This window comes from Rattus norvegicus, chromosome 3, assembly GCF_021556685.1.
Source record: "Rattus norvegicus strain SHRSP/BbbUtx chromosome 3, alternate assembly SHRSP_T2T, whole genome shotgun sequence".
In the NCBI taxonomy this organism is placed as follows: domain Eukaryota; kingdom Metazoa; phylum Chordata; class Mammalia; order Rodentia; family Muridae; genus Rattus; species Rattus norvegicus.
In genome coordinates, this window is record NC_141536.1 from 106,151,520 (window position 1) to 106,171,885 (window position 20,366).

At 42.7% G+C, this 20,366-nt stretch overlaps 1 protein-coding gene across 8 annotated transcripts; it reads right to left on the minus strand.

The window, feature by feature from the left end:
* Nucleotides 1–878: 878 nt before the first annotated feature.
* On the minus strand, nucleotides 879–11,233 carry Ndufaf1 (NADH:ubiquinone oxidoreductase complex assembly factor 1). Of its 8 annotated transcripts, none has more exons than XM_087650917.1 (7): nucleotides 11,186–11,226; nucleotides 10,495–10,545; nucleotides 9,970–10,026; nucleotides 5,520–6,162; nucleotides 2,998–3,183; nucleotides 1,818–1,892; nucleotides 898–1,247 (listed from the first exon to the last, which is right to left on the minus strand). In XM_087650917.1, the coding sequence occupies exons 4-7, from the start codon at nucleotides 6,093–6,095 to the stop codon at nucleotides 1,098–1,100; spliced, it is 987 nt and encodes a 328-aa protein (XP_087507043.1). In that variant the 5' UTR covers nucleotides 6,096–6,162; nucleotides 9,970–10,026; nucleotides 10,495–10,545; nucleotides 11,186–11,226; the 3' UTR covers nucleotides 898–1,097. The 8 variants fall into 8 exon arrangements, with proteins under 8 accessions (NP_001416960.1, NP_001416956.1, NP_001416958.1 ...); XM_087650918.1 differs by having other exon boundaries at nucleotides 11,122–11,226; NM_001430031.1 differs by lacking the exon at nucleotides 9,970–10,026 and having other exon boundaries at nucleotides 879–1,247; nucleotides 11,186–11,233.
* Between the last annotated feature and the right edge of the window lie 9,133 nt (nucleotides 11,234–20,366).

The following is a 20,366-nucleotide window of genomic DNA, read 5'->3' on the forward strand; positions in this document are numbered from 1 at the left end:
GAGCAGTCAGTGCTCTTAACCATTGAGCCATCTCTCCAGCCCAAGCCTTTAAGTTTTTTTCACTTAATATATGGATGTATGTCTATGCACCACATGTGAGACTGGTACCATTGGAGGCCAAAAGAGGGCTTCAGAACCCCTGGAAATCAACCCAAAATGCTGGGCTGCCATATGGGTGTGGGGAAGAGAACCTGGGTACTGTCCCAGAGCAGTCAGTATTCTTACGTGCTGAGCTAGCTCTATAGCTCCCTCTGTGACATTTTTAAATGAATGGTGTTCTTTAGCAACCATAGTCTGTCTGTCTCTCCTATCAGCAATAGTTATGCAAGCCCCTGAAAGTAAGAACTACTAATCTCATGTCTTTGGAAGGCAAGCAATTTCCCACTGACTTTTATCTTCACATTGTTTAGCAGACTCTTTTCTTCAAAGGTCAATTAGAAAACAAAAGGACAGTGTGGTAGAAGACCAACCACAGTTGCACCATTTCCTTATTTGAAAACTGTCTCCTGGGGGTTGGGGATTTGGCTCAGTGGTAGAGCGCTTAGCAAGCGCAAGGCCCTGGGTTTGGTCCCCAGCTCCGAAGGAAAAAAAAAAAAAAAGAAAACTGTCTCCTTACACAGGACAATCTCCTATAGGAATTTTCCCAGCTAATGTGTTCCTTACATTGTGTTTCTATTAGCTAAAGCCCTGGTTTCAAGCTGGGTCCCAAATACCTGCTCTCTTAGCAACAGCACCTAATGATAAGGAATATATAACCACACTCATTACTACATTAAACAAATGCTTATTTGCGGACAGGAGTATAGCTCATGTCTGTCTTGCACACGAGGCTCTGCATTCAATTTCAGTTTCCAGCACAGCAGAAAAGCTGAGGGGAGGTGGTAGACAAAGGTCTTATTTCTGTTTTCAGTATGCTTCCTTTTATTTTAGCTTTACGTAAGAGCTCAGAAGAACTTCCAGGAGACTCCACTGAGAGGCCATGCTGTACTTCCTGTCTTAAGTAAGTACTGAGTGGGGCAGGGCAGACAGAAAGGTTTTGCGTGTTTTATTTATCACCACTACTCACTCTAGTTTTACTCAAATCTGTCCCCAGTTCTCTATTTGAAAAGTCTTGGGTTAAGATCTGGAGAATTCTCATAAGCAAATTCTTCTGTATGGGCTGGATCAGTAAACACACCAATGAAATCTATTTCCAGAAAGAATGGTCCATCCACCTTATCAGACAGAGTGAATCCTATAGAAGAGATCTAAAGATAAAATAAAAGAGATGGATTAGAACCTCATACACTATGCACACTGTTCTTCCTGAATCACTAGTAGGGCCTCCCAGCACCAGCCCTTAGCATGGCATACTTGTCATTTGCTATAATGAACTATAACAAGACTGCTTTCTTCTTTTCCTTTCTTCTAGACAGGGCCCTGAACTTGGTATATAGCCACAGCTGGCCTTCAACTCCTGTTCCTCTTCCTTCACCCCTCAAGTGCTGGGATTTAGAGGGGTGCCCAGCACAACTGGGTGATTACTTCCCCCCACCCTCTTCCCTGTCTCCTTTAAGTAGTCCACTTAAGAACGACACAGCTTGGCCTCTCAGTGAAGTCTCCTGGAAGTTCTTCTGAGCTCTTATGCAAAGCTAAAATAAAAGGAAGCATACTGAAAACATCCCCAGGACAGAGGTCCAAGTCCACTTCTGTCCTAATAGAGGAGCCTGGGCAGGAATTTTAATCTGTTATCTGCCATTCCTGCAAAACAGACTGAGCTGGACCTCACTACAACTGTCGTACACTAAGGAAGGCCTCATTCTGAGTGGAAACCGTACCTTGTCCAGTATCAGTGGGCCCTGTACATCTCGTATCCTTCCTTGATTTGAAAAGAAAAATTTGGAGAAAGGAATCTGAAAAAGAAAGACTAGTTATTTCAGAGCTAGAAAATGAACATTTGCAGCATTTGTTGGAGCCACAATGATAAAAGAATATTTAATTTCCATATCTAAGTATTTTACATATGCTAAAAGCTATAGTCCCGGCTAACTCTGGAGACTAAGGCAGAGGACTGCCTAAATTCACTGTTCAAGACTAGCATGAATAACATAACAAGACCACATTACAATAAGTAGGAAAACTAGTAAGTAAAACTTTCATGTGTAAGAATGGCTAGCTCTTTGGATTAAACCACAGTTCTCTGAGGTGTTCTGTTCTTACAATGCTGTAAACCTGGAAGCACTATACTACTTTACCTTAGACCAAAGACAGTAAGCAGGCTGAGCAAGTCATCAGACACATGCCAGTAAGCACTGCCCCCTATGGCCTCTGCACCAGCTCCTGCCTCCAGGTTCCTGCCCTGCTTGAGTTCCTGTCCTCACTGCTTTTGATGATGAATGTTGTAAGGAATTGTGAGTGGAATACAACTTTTCCCCACAACTTGCTTTTGGTCATGTTGTTTCACCACAGCAAAAGTAATCCAAACTAGGATACATACATACATACGTAATTTAGATTTTTAAATCAGCCCTGACTGTCTTAGAATTTGCTATGTAGGCCAGGCTGGCCTCACACTCAGAGAGCGATGCCTGCCTTTGCCTCCAGAGAGCTGGGATTAAAAGCATGTGCTATCATGCCTGGCTTATCTTTATTAATGAAAAAATGAAGTCATTTGGGGCTGGAGAGATGGCTCAGCAGTTAAGAGCACCGACTGCTCTTCCAGAGGTCCTAAGTTCAATTCCCAGCAACCACATGGTGGCTCACAACCATCTATAAAGAGATCTAATGCCCTCTTCTGGTGTGTCTGAAGACAGCTACAATGTACTTATTTATAATAAATGAATAAATTTAAAAAAAAATGAAGTCATTTGTCTTTTAAATTTTCCCCCAAGGTGCTCTTACTTCTACTCAATCAGCCTCTATTTTATATAAGAATTATTATTATGAAAAAGAAAACCACAATGTAACCATAATATCAATAGATCCCATTTCCCTAACAGTGAAGAACTGAAATTTTACCTTGACTTCCTGCCAGTAGGGTCCCCCACGGGTGAACATGAAGTAACTGTACATCTGATTTTTCCTCTGGATAAACTCCGTGTCTTGCTTAATATTCACCATCCAAGGCCGGCCATCCCCACGGACTCGGAGATACAGAGTATTGAACTGGGACCAATCATAAGACAGCTTCCTCTCAAAAGCACCCTGAGGAACAGCAAAGCAAGCTGTTTAGTTCATTCTGCTCTGTGAGAAAAAGTGAGCCATCACCAAGTCAGCAGGGTTGTTTAATGTGGGGGGAGGAGCATACACGGGTGCCAGAGGACAATTTTTGTTAGTCAGTCGTTCCTTTTTCCATGTGGGTTCCAGAGACTGAACTATCATCTTCTATCGGTTTAGCAGCAAATACCTTACCCACTGAGCCATCTTGCTGACCCAATATGGCATCCTATGTATATTTTGCAAAATAAACCTGCTCATCATTATTCTAGTACAAACATACTGACTTCTGTTTCTAAGGTAATGTTCGAGGCAGGATTAACCTAGAAGAGTGTTTCTGTAGAGCAGCCATTCATTTGTGTTTACTGAATGGAAATAAATGTACTCCCTCCCTGGTTAAGGAACAAAGGCTTCTGGGTGGTTTATTTTATGACAAATGTATTGCCTCATCAAAAGCCAAGCTCAAGTTCTGTAAATCATGAGGCTGAAAAGATGATCAGTGCTTCTTGCAAAAGCATATGGACCCAAGTTCAGATCCCCCGCACCCACATACAAACCTAGGTGTGGCTGCGTCTACCTGTAACTCCAGTCAGAAACCTTAGTAAAACAAAAGAAACTATGTAACAAAAGAACACACACCTTTAATCCTAGGACTTGGGAGGCAGAGGCAGGTGGATCTCTGTGAGTTCTAGACCAGCCTAATCTACAAATCAAGTTCCCAGACAGCCATGGCTGCACAAAGAAACCCTGTCTTGAAAAACAAAAACAAACCAAAAAGAATCAAACTGAACCAAAGAATGAGCAAATGAAAGGAAGGAAAGAAAAAGTAAGAAAAAAGAGAAAAAGTAGTAAAACAACATTGTTTTCTGTTGTTTCATAATATGGAGTACTGATTGGACATAGGGTTCTGAACAAGCAAGCACTTTACAGCTCTGCTGTGTCTCTAGTCTTCCTTTTGCTTTGTAGTTTTCTGAGGATATCTTGTGTATCCTAGAGCTCCCTACATAACTCAGAATAACCTTGAACTCCCAATCCTCCTGCCTCCTCCCAAATGTAGTGAGTACAAGAATTCATTACTACACCCATGGTTTTTATTCTGAGGGATGATTCCCCTTATTTGCATAGATGGGCCTGAACTTAGTAGCCTAGGCAGGCCTTGGTTTGGCAAAACTACTGCTTTCCCACACTGCTGGGATTACAGGTCTGCATTACCAGGCCCAGAATAGGCACTCCACTCTAATGTCATTTCTGACAGGGTTTTGGGTGAAGAATCCTGAAACTGGGGCTGACTATGGCTGATACCTGCACAGAACGCTGAAGGCCCTGGGTTTGATCACCAGTGCAGAATAAACATGAAGCATGATGGTGAGTGCTTGCAATTCCATCTGCTAAGGCAGCAGGCAATGGAGGAGCACTTAAGCCCAGGAGTTCAAGACTAATTTAAGTAGGGGTTGGGGATTTGGCTCAGTGGTAGAGCGCTTGCCTAGCAAGCGCAAGGCCCTGGGTTCGGTGCCCAGCTCCGAAAAAAAGAATAGAAAAAAAAAAGTAATTTAAGTAACACAACTACAAAAATTCCAAACCTGCATTATACATTCCTAGGGTTGGAGAGCAGATGGTAAAAGATTGAAGAGTTCTCACTATAAGAGAGGGAGTTACAGTTGAGAGATGAAAGGCTAGAATGAACCACGTGGTACTAGAGTTGAGAACAGTAGTGTGTATCCATATTTGGCATAACAGACACAGGGAAATAACAGATGTGTATACACATTCATTAGACATACATATGCAACTGTCTGTTATTTGTACGTACATAGTGCCACACCCAGATTCTTATATATGTACTGGAGACCCAAACTCAGGTCCATAATGTCAAATATGAATATAAGTACTAGACATGGTGGCACACCCCTTTAATTCCAGCATTTAAGTCAAGGCGGGAGTATCATAAGTTCAAAGTCATCCTCAGCTACAGTTAGCTCCAGGCCAGCCTGAGCTGCATGAGAGATCCTGACTTAAAACCAAAGACAAAGGCTACATACAGGGTGACCCTCCTTTAGTGCAAGCTGGAGATGACAATCTCCCCAGATACCTTTCAAAGTCTATCTTCTCAGGATTCTCAGATGCACTGTACTTCTCAATCCCAAAATAATGCCCTCAAACAAGAAACCACTGTCTCCTTTTACACTAAGGCCAAGTAGTTACTTATCTCTATATAAGACAAGATGCCTGTATATAGCAAAACAGATGTGTTCACTTACAGAAGATCAAGTGTCTGTTACAGTTCATACTACAATCAAAGTCATAAGAAAACAGGCCTCGCCTACCCTTGGAATCCTGGAGATCATCGCACAGTATCCACTTTGGTTACTTTCCCCATCCTGAGGCGCCTCAGAGCTCAGAGTTCCATAAAGGAGGGCACTTCGGTTGTTCTTGCTCATTTTCAAGAATATTTCACTTCTACCTCCAATTGTCTTATCAGAAGTCAGTATCCACTTATCCAAATCTTCTTTTTCACGAAACTGCCAGACAACCCTGGCTTGTTCCATTATGACCTCATGTAGTGGGCGGCCATCTGGACCTCTCACATGAGCCACAATTTCATCCTTCAAACGTCTAAAATGTTCCATTGCTTCATCTCTAATTGCTTTATCAAAACTAACTTCAGGTGTCCTGTCAGGAGAAGGTACATCCAAAGCAACTTCTTTGTGGTCATGTCCTTGTAAGCCTTCTTCAGTCTTTCCCTGCTGGGAGACTTTGTTAGCAGAAGCCACTTGTTTCTGAAGACTACTGGAAGAATAGTCTACGAAGTGATTACCCACAAACGGAGGTACTGCAGCCCTTGGCCTCAGGAAGTTTCTATGAATATAAGTACCTATCAGTAATTTGTGAATAGAAGCCATTGTAAGAAAAAAGTAAAAAATGTGCCTGGGCTGAGAAAACAAGCTTCAGTAATCAGCACGATTACACCTATAACAAAAGAAACACCAGTTATCAGCAGAGCAATGAATAAGTGCATTAGAAGTTCAAACTCAACAGAGACCATGTATTATGACATATTTTTCCCAATTTATTCAACAGTGGTTATTTATTAGAAGAAGAGTAAAAAAAACAAAACAAAACAAAAAAAAACCAGAACTAATATAGCTAAGTCTGGTGACACATGCCTGCAACCCTAGCCCTGGAAGACAAAGACAGGACAATCAGAAGTTAAAGTCATCTTCAGCTGCATAGTGAGTTCAAAGCCAGTTGGCCTACATGAGATGTCACTATACAAAACTCCCAGCACGATGAAAGCATAGTCTTAGCTTCAGAGCTGACGACTGACCCCTAAACAATTCAAGTGCAGGCCACAAGGTACCTTAAGAGGTTATGTCAACTTTAAAGCAGATCTCCCTTGTGTTTTTTAAAATTATTTATTTTATGTATGTGAGTACACTGTAGTTGTCTCCATGCACACCAGGAGGGGGCGTCAGATCCCATTACAGATGGTTGTGAGCCACCATGTGGTTGCTGGGAATTGAACTCAGGACCTCTGGAAGAGCAGCCAGTGCTCTTAACCACTGAGCCGTCTCTCCAGCCCCAGGTTTTAATTTTTTTAATTAACTCTTTTTCTTATAGATTTTTAAAGAAACAATAGGTTCTAAGAAGTAAAATACTCAAGTACTTCAGTGTAGAGCCGGGGCCATGTGACTTTGGACATTAGTACTTCATTTACAAAAAGAGGGCTAAAGTGAGCATTACGGAGTCAGAAGATCTAGAGTGACCCTTGGTTGTTTACCCATTAGGTCGTGAGTATTCAAGTAGTGAGGTCCAGACTACTAAACCCAGTAAAGCACTTTGCCCCCACGGCCAAGCGGTGGTGGCACATGCCTTTAATTCCAGCACTCTGCAGGCAGAGGCAGGCAGATCTCCGAATTCAAGGCCAGCCTTGTCTACAGAGTGAGTTCCAGGACAGTCAGGACTACACAGAGAAACCCTGTCTCAAAACAAAACGAAACAAAACAAGCAGTTTGCTCTCCCAGAAACCAGCTGGTCTTTTGAGCACTCTCTTTCCTCAGAAATTAGGTCCCTGTTGGTGCCGAGTTTCTTCTGAGGATCAGATGGAATGACAACCACAAGGTGGCTCTCTGACTCACTGCACTTCAAGAAATTCCCCCAAGATCTTCATGTCTAACAAATGTGCAGGCCCAGGCCCACCCTGCAGTTAGTTAGTATCTGAGCACCTTCAAGGCAGACCTAAGCAGGGCTTGTGCTGAGAGACTGTACCCTCAGCCTTAGCAGACACTGTAAGATCAGGAAGTCATCTTGGCTACATAACAAATTCAAGTTCACTCCCAGATATATAAGATCCCATTTTGAAGAACCAAAAAAAGTAAGAAAGAAAAAGAATGAAGAGATGGGAGACCTAAATAATACCACCACATTTAAACTTCACTGTTAATATTTACAGAGTTTCTGACATCTATTATCTCATTTAATCCACATAAGAACCATGTGAAACAATGGCTAACAGGATGGCTCAGTGGGTAAAGATGCATGCGAGCAAGCCTGGCAACCTGAGTTCAATTCTCAGATCCTACCTAAAAGTGGAAGGAGAGCGTTAAAGTCACAAAATTGTCCTCTGTTCCCCACACAGACATCACACCACATGTGTCCATACAGCTATCATGCATACACACAAGTAATTTTTGAATTAAAAAGAAAGAATCCCGGCTGGAGAGATGGCTCGGCAGTTAAGAGCACTGACTGTTCCAGAGGTCCTGAGTTCAATTTCCAGCAACCACATGGTGGCTCACAACCACCTGTAATGGGATCTGATGCCCTCTTCTGGTGTGTCTGAAGACAGCTACAGTGAACTCATATACATAAAATAAAAAAATAATTCTTTTAAAAAATTACTCTGAAAGAAAGACAGAAACAAACAAACAAACGAAGAATCCTGTGAGGTAAATAACCAGTGAGGTATGTCCTCTCTGTAGGAAACAAACCAAGAGACTTGCCTAAAGTTACAGTGTCACCCAGTACTGAGACTGGGACTAAACCCCTGGCCTTCAGTCGACTAGACACTAGCAATATTACTCGCACAGTTCTAATGACAAGTATCAACTCTGCCTGTAATCCCAACACTTAAGGAGTGCACCAGAAAGGGAGATCCTCCCTCCTATTCCAACCTACCCTGGACGGAAATAAATTATCTGATGCTAGTTTCTTTGTCTTTCTTCCATCCTAACCCCAGAGATACATCGAAAAGGTATATAATAACAAAGATCTATGACCTTTGAGCCTGTCACCCTATGGGTAAGTACTTGCCAAATATGTGGGTGTTGTGCTGTATGTGTGGAGGACAGAAGACAAGTGTGTGAGGTCAGCTCTCTCATTCCACTTCTCTATAGCACCAGAGAACAATTCTAAACAAAAGACTACAATATCAGCACATGGTGAAAACAAGCACATACAACAAGAGTCTCTCATTTGAAAGGAGTGGGCGTGGGGAGGTCAGCAGTTAAGAACACTGACTGCTCTTCCATGCAGGTTCAGTTCCCAGCCCCCACATGGCAGCTCTCACCTATCTGTAACTGCCACTCCAGAGCTTCTGACATGCTTACACAGACATACATGCAAGCAAAACATCAATGAACATTAAAAAAAAAAGGCTAAAAGGTGTGAGGGAGGGGGCTGGTAAGATGCCTTATCAGATGAAATGCTGGCACTCAAACTTGAAGACCTAAGCTGGATCCTGGAAGCCATATGAAGGTGAAGGAGAGAACTGATTCCATAAAGTTACCCTCTGACAACCGCCTAATAATAATAATAATAATAATAATAATAATAATAATGATGATGATGATGATAAATTTTAAGTCCTCAACAATCTAGTCCACCTGTTAGCTGCTTGAATCTATATCAAAGTGTTACTCATGGCCAAGTATGATAGAATATGCCTGTCATATAGTTTTGGAAAGCTTGGGCAGGAACATCCTAAGGTGAAGGTTAGCACGAGCTACACAATGAGTTTCAGGCCAGCTTGGGTTAAACAATAGACTGTATGTCAGACTGAACTACAGTGAACCCCCACCCCACCTTGCCAACCCAAAAGAAGCACCCAGGCCACTTTAACTAAAACAAAGAACTTGTCATGCTTCTGATAAGCCCCTCTTTTCTCATCCACACATCACAGAGGTCCCCCCCACCTCTCTCTCAGATCACTGCTCTTGTCACAGGGCCACATTTTTTTACTCCCCACTCAGCCTCTAGAAAGACACCAATTCTTTTAACCAATTAAAACCCTTCGAGTACCTACAGGGATAGCTCAGTGGAGTATATGCTGACCATACATGAAGCCTGGGTTTAATCCCTAGTACCAAACAGTTAACAGATGATAGACAGATTCCTCCTGAAGCTCCATGTACATTCACAATAAAATCTACTTCCTACTCTAGACCAGGTCTCCTTGGCCATCACTCCAACTTCACCTCTATGAATTCATTGTGTGTTTCCATCAGACAGAATACTTGTGATCCAACCAACACCTTTTGGACTACACACCTTAGTTAATTGCTTCTCTTAGGCCAAGAATGTTCTTTGCTGATTTTTCCCAAATAACAGATCCCTTGAGATTTAGCTTAGCCATGTTACACCACGGGGGCAAAATTGTTCTTGATTATCCAATTCCACCTAGAAGTGTCCCTATGAATGAATTATTCCCAACGAATGCTGGCTACAGTTTACTGACTTTTTCATTTGTCAATGTCCCCCAACCCAGACTGTAAGTACCTTAATGGTTGACTATTCAATGCTGTATCTCCAGGTCCCAGTATGATGCTCAGCATTCTGGAAATTTAATATTTTTGAACAAGCAGCTCCACATTACTTTATCTCTGTCACAAGTGTGAGGGTTCTGAATCTTATGGCTTTTACCACACCTATATAATTCCCTCTAACAAGGGGCTTCTTAAACTTTATAGTCCCTTTAAATCATCTGGCAATTTTGATAAAATGGGCTTCTAATAAAGTAGACACAGGTCTTGAATCTAATCCTTCCTCAACCTAAGTGTTAGGATTACAGACATTTGTTACCATGCCCAGCCAAATAGATTCTGTCAGTCTTTTTCTTTTTGGTACGAGCCCCATGTGACCCAGGTTGATCTTGAACTCCTGATCCTCCTGCCTCTACCTTCCAGGTGAGGGCTCATCAGCTCATGGAGAACACCTTTTAAATATCAATGTCCTGGTAAGATTTGGGTGCAACTTACAAAACCCAGCTCTTGGGAAGTAGAGAAACAAGGATCAGGAATTTACCATTTTCTGATACGTAGAAGGTTCAAGGGCAAGGTAGTCAGCATGTGTCCCCTTTTCGAAGAAAAAGAAAAATTATAAAAAGAAAAAATTTTAATAGGGGAAAGGACTTAAAGTAGTAAGAAGGTAAAATGGTGGGTTATGAGTAACATTATTAACCCTGTTTTCGAGACATTCAGATCTTATTACTTTTCTAACAATACTACAACTTCGTGTTTTGTTTAGTAATTTCTTGCAAGAAACTCAAACTCAGTAACCGGGTGACATCGGTCCGAAGCTAACGGTGAGTTTTTAATAGGGTGTTCACATCGCTCCTAGTACTATGACTGTACTACTATGTACAGAAACGACTGTTAATCTAGGGCTTACCATGTGCCAGAAACTATTCTCCGTGTGTTTTTATTGATTTCTCACAATAATCCTGATCCTGAGACGGGTAACTTCTAGTATTATTCCAATGACAAAGACTAACGAAAAGGAGACTCCACAATTAAATTATTCGAGATCACAAACCAGAGACAAAAGTCACTCTGAAGACCAGGCGTTCACCTCTCGGCTGGCGGAGTTAACCACGTCCCCAGCCTCCGGAAGCTAGGCGCTCCCGAGGAGTGACGGCCCCTCAACCCTCACCTGCCAGGACTCTTCCCCGCCTCCTTGTCCCTGAGTTTCCCATCTAGGAGAAGGGTCAGCTTACCTTCTCAGACCCCCCACATATGGCTTCCGGCCAGTCCTTCTGTTTTCTCCGCCCGGTTCTCCACGCTTCCGGTGCAGGTCCATCTATTTTTCCCGTCCGGCACCAAACTAGGTGTATAGAGTTTCAGGTCGTACAAGAGTACCAAAAGGTATCCTAAAGCATGGGACAACCTGAGGCTTTTGGTATTCAAAGTTCCCCAGCGGGTTCGCTTTCTGAAATTTCCTGTCCTTTGTGAGCGAGCTCTTCGCTCTACTTCTTGTAATCCGCCCTCATATGTAAATATCAATCCTTTTATTTTTCCTTTTTCTTTTTTTCGGAGCTTGGGACCGAACCCAGGGCCTTGCGCTTCCTAGGCAAGCGCTCTACCACTGAGCTAAATCCCCAACCCCTATTTTTCAAGCAGGATCTCCGCACTACTAACTCCTCTTCACTTGCCTGGCCACTTGTGTGTCTTCCCTGTAGTCCCTTGAGAACTGTCTGCTGTGTGACTTCAGAAATCCACTTAACTGCTTCTGGAGAGCCACTGTACACCTAGATAGCAACCAATCCAGGCTTTCCTCAATCGTGCCCCCCACATAATCCACACAGGAGAGCTGTTGCATACGTTGTGCACACTTCAATTAAAGTGTTTTCCAACTTGGGGTTCACAACCTGTGTCCCAAGTCAGCTCCCATCACCCATCCTCAATAAGTCAATTAAAAGAGCCAAATTAAAAATTAAAAGCAAGACTAACATGGTAGCCCACACTTTTATTCCAGCTCTGGGAAAGCAGAAGTATTTGGATATCTGGGAGTTCAAGGCCATAACTCCTGGTAGCTATCTAAGTATAAGTATATAAGTATGAAGGTGTGTGTGTGTGTGTGTGTGTGTGTGTGTGTGTGTGTGTGTGTCTGCCACAATCCCTCTAATTACATTCAACTTTCATCCCATGGAAAGGTTGAGGTCCCTTAAAACAGTCTCTGCCTTTTTAGTCTGTCTTCCCACTAATTTTTCCTATAAAAACTGTGAAAATCTTTCCCAGAGACAAGTCAGGGGTTTGTTCCTTCTTCCTACTTAAGATTCCTTGGGAAGCTCCCATTTCTTTGAGGTTCTTTGTTTAAATCATCTGATAGATTGAGAGACGCAAAGTATCTCTTTAGAGTATCTTTATTTTTGCTAGGCTAGTTCCTGTGCATATGTAAGTGCAACATGTGTATTTGGTACCCTCAGGGGCCTGAAGGTATCAGAACCAATGAATAGTAGGCACCATGTGAGTGTGAGAACCAAACCCTGAAAGTATTCTTTTTTTTTTTCTCTTTTTTTTTTCTTTTTTTTTTTCTTTTTTCCAGAGCTGGGGACCGAACTCAGGGCCTTGTGCTTGCTAGGCAAGCACTCTACCACTGAGCTAAATCCCCAACCCCCTGAAAGTATTCTTAACCACTGACCCATCTCTCCAACCCTCATGAGCTGCTTTTTACCTCTACTTGGTGAAGCAGAAAATCAACTTGGGACTTTGTTTTGGATTCTTGAGAAAATAGGATCTTTGGTAAGTCTCTCTCATCCAGGCACAGGATTTGCCTTCCTGTTTACCTTTGGACTCTTTTGAGCAACCTGGGGTTCTTCTTTTCAACCATTTGATGCAGTTTCTGTTCATGATTGGTCTTGTCTTTTGGGCTTCTTTTATTGAACAATATTAGGTTATTATTGCTAAATAGAGAAACTGTGACCGTTGCAGTGGAGGAGAGAGAGATCAATGGTTTAGAGAACCTGACCTTAACTCAGGTAGGGACTACAGAGATAGGGAGAAACAACTCTGTTATTCCTTCAGTGAGAGGTTTCCAGGAGACATGGTTAAGTACCCTATGTCTGGGGCTTGCTTTTTCCCTGGTGTGATCTGTGTAAAAGGAGCCTGCCAACTCTAGGAAAGAACATGGCTTATTGAGGATGGGTGACTGGACCTGTCTCAGGACACAAGTTGTGGCCCAGAAATTTGATAATAAAAAAACAAACAAACAAAGAAAACTAACAATATTTTATTTTAATTTTTAGCATTGATTGCTTAGAGGCACGGTAGCGTGGGTTTATAAGCCTGAACTCAGGTTATAAGGATTGATGGCAAATACCTTCCCCCACCCCAGCAGTCCTAATGGCCCTGAGTACAGAGATATGCTTATCCCCATTGAGACCCAATTCTCAGAAGTTCCTCCCTTCTCTTGCCTGCTATGCTTCATGAGAGTTAGCTGAGCACTGGAGTCTCTTATAGATTACATGCTAATGTTAGCTAGACATGCTCTTCTTAAGGATATCCTAATCCCAAATCCCAAGGAAAGGTCCTAACTGGAGTAGCACTTGCTAGAAATATTGACCACAACAAAATCCAGACACAAGTCACTTGAACTGACAAAGAAATATTGATCATTTATATCTTCCTTAGATCCACAGATCTGCAACCCTCACCAATATATGTGAATGAGATAAGATCTACATGGGCTTTGCTCAAGAAGAGGCTGCTTTTTGAAACGTTAGACAACCATGCACATGTTTATGGGACTCAAGGCAGGACAGGGAGATGGGAAATTATGAAGACATGGCAAGGTGAAGGAGGTTCAACATAATTAACATAATTAACAAAGTTGATTAATCCCTCCCTTCTTCCCTAATAGTTGTCTCAGAATCTCAGTAGAAACACTATTTACAACAAAAATAAAAAGATAAATAAAAATATTTTTAAAATGTGCCAGGTCTTGTGTGACTTCGCTTTCCTGTTTTACCTCATCAAATTATAACCCCATGGGAGGCACCTCCACAGCCACCCTTTAATCTCACTTACCAAAAAGGGAAAAGGCAGGAGGATTTTCATAGCAATCCTTTCATTTAGAACTTGAAAGCCATTAAAATGCTACACATGTCCAATGCTAAGGCGTTTAATTAAGACTCTCCTGTGAGAGTACCCAAATGGGGGTATATTTTTTAATAGGGTCTTACTATACAGTCCTGGCTGGCCTTGAACTCACAGAGATCTACTTGCCTCTGCCCCTTGAGTGAACTTGGATATGCCTTATTCTTTCCTAAGTACTTTATTTCTCTTAACCCATGTCTTAGTTGGGGTTTCTATTCCTGCACAAAGCATCATGACCAAGAAGCAGGTTGGGGAGGAAAGGGTTTATTCAGTTTACACTTCCACATTGCTGTTCATCACCAAAGGAAGTCAGCACTGGAATGCAAGAAGGTCAGGAAGCAGGAGCTGATGCAGAGGCCATGGAGGGGTGTTTCTCACTGGCTTGCTCCCTGCCTTGCTCAGCTTGCTTTCCTATAGAACCCAGGACCACCAGCCCACGGATGGCACCACCCACAGTGGGCCCTCCCACCTTGATCACTAGTTGAGAAAATGCCTTACAGCTGGGTCTCATGGAGGCATTTCCTCACCTGAGACTCCTTTGTGATAATTCCAGCTTCTCTCAAGTTGACACACAAAACCAGTCAGCACAAAGCACAATTTAAAAATCTATATTAAAATATTTTAAATTGGGGTTGGGGATTTAGCTCAGTGGTAGAGCGGTTGCGTAGCAAGCGCAAGGCCCTGGGTTCGGTCCCCAGCTCCAAAAAAAAAGAAAAGAAAAAAATATTTTAAATAAAAAATCCATTGGAATAGACCTGAAATTTCATTTCCACTTTAAAGCAAAAAACCTGATTTGAGGGTCCCTAGAGATTAAGAGACCCCCCCCTCAGACTCTTGCCTGTGACTGTGTGGGATTGTGTCTCTGTTCCTGTTACCACTAACATAACCCATAAGCCTTCAGTTGGAAAAGTTGATAAAATGCAAGAAATAAGAACCTAAGCCCATGTTGGAGAGATGGCTCAGAGGTTAGGAGAACTGACTATTCTTCCAGAGGTCCTGAGTTCAATTCCCAGCAACCACATGGTGGCTCACAACCATCTGTAACCATCAATGGGATCCAATGATGTCTTCTCATGTGTCTGAAGATAGCAACAGTTTACTCATACACATAAAACAAATAAATCTTTTAAAAAAAACCCTACAACCCTTTGGCTTGGTGGTGGCAGTGTATACCTTTAATCCCAGGCCTCAGGAGGCAGAAGAGGAGATATTTGTGTTTGAGGCCAGCTTCATCGGTAGAGTGATTTCCAGAGCTACACAGAGAAACCCTGTCTCAAAACAAAACAATAACGATAGTTAACTCTTTGAGAGTGAGAGTGTAGCTTAGCTGAGAGGCTTGTCTAGCATGCAAGAGAGCCCCGGGTTGACTTGCCTAGTACTCACGGTGCCCTCTTGTCATCTCAACACTTGGAAGGTGAGATAGGAGGATGACTCTGAGTTCAAGGCCATCATGAATGTCTCACTGGCTCTAGTTGTCATAAAATTCGTTGTTAGGTATATAAATCAGACTGATCTTGAAATCATAATGATCTCCCCACCTCTAGGATTACAGTTATGTATCACTACATCCAACCTTCAAAAGATGGCTTAGTGGTACAGTTCTTAGTTGACACAGTGAGTTCCAAGCCCTGTCTCACAAAATAAAAACAAAACCAATAAATGTAGAAACTGGGTTTGGGGTATAGGCCCAAAATCCCAACTACGGGGAAAGCAAAATAACAACACAAATGACAACGTGTTTGATACTAGAATTAATGTTTAAGTTGTTATTCTATTGGTGAGCATTTGCCTAGCATTATGAGATCGTGCATCCCATCTTTACCACTGTATAAATGTAGCCTTGTGGTACAGGGCAGTAGGAAAGTCAATAGCTCAGCTATGTACTGAGGAGGAACCCACTCTGGGTTACAGTTTCTTTCTCTTAGAAAAAAAAAGTTGCTTGGGAATGGCTATTTGGAAGCCCAAAGCAGAAGCATCACATGTTGGAGGTCTGTCTGAGTTGAAGATGAAGTTCAGCTGAGTAACCCTGGAGACACTTCTCTCAAACTAACAATTAAAGAGTGCTGGGAATATAACTCAGTGGTAATGCAATGGCCTAGTCTATGAAAAGCCCAGATTCAATCCCCAGAAACATAAGATAAATTATATAATATACATACACAGGTTTTATGGGATGTTGGAAGGAGAGTAATCATTATGGAATTGGGCAACAGGGAAGTTTTAAAGTCATGGCATTTTAACAAATATCAGGACACTGCTGGGCATGATTGGTAGATGCCTGTAGTTCTAGAAGCTCAGGAGGCCGGGAAATTTAAAAGCAAGGCTCCGGGGAGTGGCATTATTAGCTGTGGCCTTGTTGGAGTAGGTGTGTCACCATGGCTGTGTGTGTCCTTGCTGCCTGGAAGCAAGTATTCTGCTAACAGCTTTCCGATGAAGATGAAAACTCTCAGCTCCTCCTGCACCATGGATGCTGCCATTTTCCACCTTTGATGACGATGAACTGAACCTGTAAGGTAACCCCAATTAAATGTTGTTCTGTAAGAGTTGTCTTGGTCATGGTGTCTGTTCACAGCAGTAAGATCCTACAAAGACATTGGACGAGAGAGAAAGCTTCAGACCACCTGAACAATTAGAGTCTGTCGTGGTTTGAACAGGTTTGGCCCCATAGTTCTATAGTCTGATGCTTGAACATATGAAATGGCACTATTAAGAGCTGCCACCTTGGAGGAAGTGTCACTGGGTAAGAGGGCTTCGAGGTCTCCTAGTCTCAAACTTTGCTTGAGTGTGGAATCACAGCCTCCTTCTGGCTGCCTGTGAAAGACAAGTCTCCTCCTGGCTGCCTTTAGATTAAAATGTAGACCTCTCAGTTCTTCCTGCGCCGTGTCTGCCTGCACAATGCCATGCTTTTTGTCGTGATGATAACAGACTGAACCTTGATATTGTAAGTCAGCCCCAATTAAACGTTTTGATTTATAAGAATTGTTTTGGTCGGGGTTGGGGATTTAGCTCAGTGGTAGAGCACTTGCCTAGCAAGCACAAGGCCCTGGGTTCGGTCCCCAGCTCTGAAAAAAAGAAAAGAAAAGAAAAAAAAGAATTGTTTTGGTCATGTTGTCCATTCACAGCAATGAGCCTTTAACTAACACAGACCCTGTCTCAAAATAAAGATTTTTTTGTTTTGTTTTCTATCACAATGTCTCACTGGCTCTAGTTGTCATAAAATTCGTTGTTAGGTATATAAATCAGACTGATCTTGAAAACATAATGATCTTCCCACCTTTAGGATTACAGTTATGTATCACTACATCCAGCCTTCAAAAGATAGCTTAGTGGTACAGTTCTTAGCAGATGTGCACAAGATTCTAAGTTCAAATTCCGGTACCAGACACACAGAAGAAAACAATCTCAGGACACAGGCACTTTTTTTTTTTAAGATGTATTTATTTATCATATATAAGTACACTGTAGCTGTCTTCAGTCACACCAGAAGAGGGCATCAGATCTCATTACAGATGGTTGTAAGTCACCATGTAGGTGCTGGGATTTGAACTCAGGACCTCTGGAAGAGCAGCCAGTGCTCTTATGGTTAAGAGCCATCTCTCGGGATTGGGGATTTAGCTCAGTGGTAGAACGCTTGCCTAGCAAGCGCAAGGCCCTGGGTTCGGTCCCCAGCTCCAGAAAAAAAAAAAAAGAGCCATCTCTCCAGCCCTTGCCCATGAATCCTTAGAGGACCATCTGTAGATGGCTTAAATGTCAACAGATTTCACTTGAAGACAATCTTTAGAATTCATTGACTATATTATAGCTTTTTCAACAATCCTGTGATGAACAATACACTTAAAGGGTCCTTACCAGAGGCACCAGGCCTAAGGGTGCCTAGGAATTCAGGAGTTTGTGGTTTCTGTGGTCCTTTTGGATAATCTTGGCCATGGACTTGGTGTGAGAATATGCTGGGAGCAGATGTCTAGGGTTTACTGTTAGGTAAAACTCTTCAGGAGTAAAATAGTATTGGGGTCTTACTTAGTTTTCTTCAATGTAATCTTAAACATCTTTTCGAGTAGCTAGCAGTAGACAGTGTTTTCTTTCTAGGGATGGCATTGCATTAGGTATATGTTAGTAGGGTTTCTATTCCTGCACAAATATCATGACCAAGAAGCAAGTTGGGAAGGGAAGGGTTTATTCAGCTTACACTTCCATGTCACTGTTCATCACCAAAGGAAGTCAGGACTGGAACTCAAGCAGGTCAGGAAGCAGGAGCTGATGCAGGGGCCATGGAGGGATGTTTCTTACTGGCTTGCTTCCCCTGCCTTGCTCAGCTTGCTCTCTTATAGAACCCAAGACTACCAGCCCAGGGATGGCATCACCCATAATGGGCTGGGCCCCTTCCCCCTTGATCACTAGTTGAGAAAATGCCTTACAGCTGGGTCTCATGGAGGCATTTCCTCAACTGAGGCTCCTTTCTCTGTGATAATTTCAGTTAGTGTCAAGTTGACACATAAAACCAGCCAGTACAGTATACATATATATGTTATACATACATATATATATATTACATACATGTTTTACACACACACACACACACACACACACAAATGAATGACTGGGTTTTGTTATGTAGCGTAACCTACCGTTAAAGGTCTGATGAGTGATGGGGCTGTTACTATTTTGAGGCAGGGACATTTGTTATTGCTGATTTTAATAATGAAGATTGAACCTGGGGCTTTGCATATGCTTCTAAGCACGACTACTGAGCTACACCCAATACTTTGTCTTCCTCCTCATCTTCCTCTTCCTCCTCCTTTTCAAGACAGGATTTCTATGTGTAACAGTTCTTGCTGTTCTGGAACTTGATTTGTAGACCAGCTGGCCTGGAGTGCAGAGATCTGCCCACCTCTGCCTCCCAAGTATTGGGAATAAAGGCATAGGCCACCACTGCCTGGCATTTATTTAGATTGATTGATTGATTGAGACAGGGTTTTGGCCTTGGACCCATTAAGCAGCCTTAGGTAGGCCTTGAACTTGTGTTCTTATGTTCTTCCTGTCTTAACCTTCCAAGTGTCTGGAACTATGGGTGTACAATCATCACACCTGGCAAGGGATGTGTACTGTAGTTGAGAAAAAACAAAACAAACTTAGAGAGTCAAAGTGGGATAGTGAGCAAGAGAGCAAGAATTCATCAACTTAGCTAAGATTTGAATTCTAAAGTTGTCTATCAGAATGAATGAACTGGACTCTAAGACTTGAGAACAGCTTCAAATTGTTACTGTTTATACTCCCTAATAACATAAGCCCTGCTGCACATAAATGATATATAAAAATACACTTCCAGTGTCAATCTTTTTGTCAGATGACCTCAAATTCAACAGACATAAAACATTTCCTACAGCCCTCTTCCCCTCCAAACCTCTTACATTTTCTTATCTTTTTTTTTTTTTAAAGATTTATTTGTTTGTTTTATGTAAGTTCACGGTACACTGAAAGATCGGGTTCCATCACAGATGGTCATGAGCCACCATGTGGTTGCCGGGAATTGAACTCAGCACCTTTGGAAGAGCAGTCAGGGCTCTTAACCGCTGAGCCATCTCTCCAGCCCTACATTTTCTTATCTTGATAAAGCTTGCACTTACCTTCCTAAATCAGAATCTGCAACCCCCGCCTCCTCTGTGCCCCAACTTATCTCAAATCCTAGAGATTCTACCTAGCAAATAATTCAGAACCCATCTGTCTCTCTATTCTGTTTCTTCCAGTGTTGAACACATTGTCGTCCCTTATCAAAGACACAGGACAGTCAAGCTAGTTTGAAACTCCTTAGCACAGCTCATTAAGTTACTGCTTTCCTCCCGGGCCACTTCCCCGCTCATCTCACACCCCGACACCTGCTGCTTCCCTACAATGAATCTGAGTTCTTCGAAACTAATTTTATTATCGCTGGGATTGTCTTCCGTAGTTTCTGGGTCGCAGTTCACTAATAACAGCCCAGGCATGCGGGCTCCGGTTCCTCCACCCAATCTCTCAGCAATTTCCAGGGGCTGTGGTCTGTGTGGGTGGTCCCTGGGGTCGTTTTCCAGGGCTGGAGATGCATGAGCTTCCTCAGAGTGAATCCTGATCTGGCTTCAATTTTGCTTCAAGTAGGGAACCCCTGGGCAGCGAACACAGCAGAAGCTTCCGGACTTCAGGAAGAGACCGCGCCGAGATCCTGTCCGGAACCCTCCGGCGCATGGCTCCGCCCCTCGTCTGCGTCGGAGGTGGGGCGGGGCGGGGCGCCAGGCGCTAGCGAACGGCGTGCGCCAGGCGGGGGGCGGGGCC

Coding starts and splice junctions, on each gene's coding strand:
- Ndufaf1 (NM_001430027.1), bottom strand. CDS start 6,095: ATGGCTTCTATTCACAAATTACTGATAGGTACTTATATTCATAGAAAC. Junction 1,893..2,997: donor CCTACTGGCAGGAAGTCAAG/GTAAAATTTCAG, acceptor TTTCTTTTTCAG/ATTCCTTTCTCCAAATTTTT. Junction 1,248..1,817: donor GCCCACTGATACTGGACAAG/GTACGGTTTCCA, acceptor TTTTATCTTTAG/ATCTCTTCTATAGGATTCAC.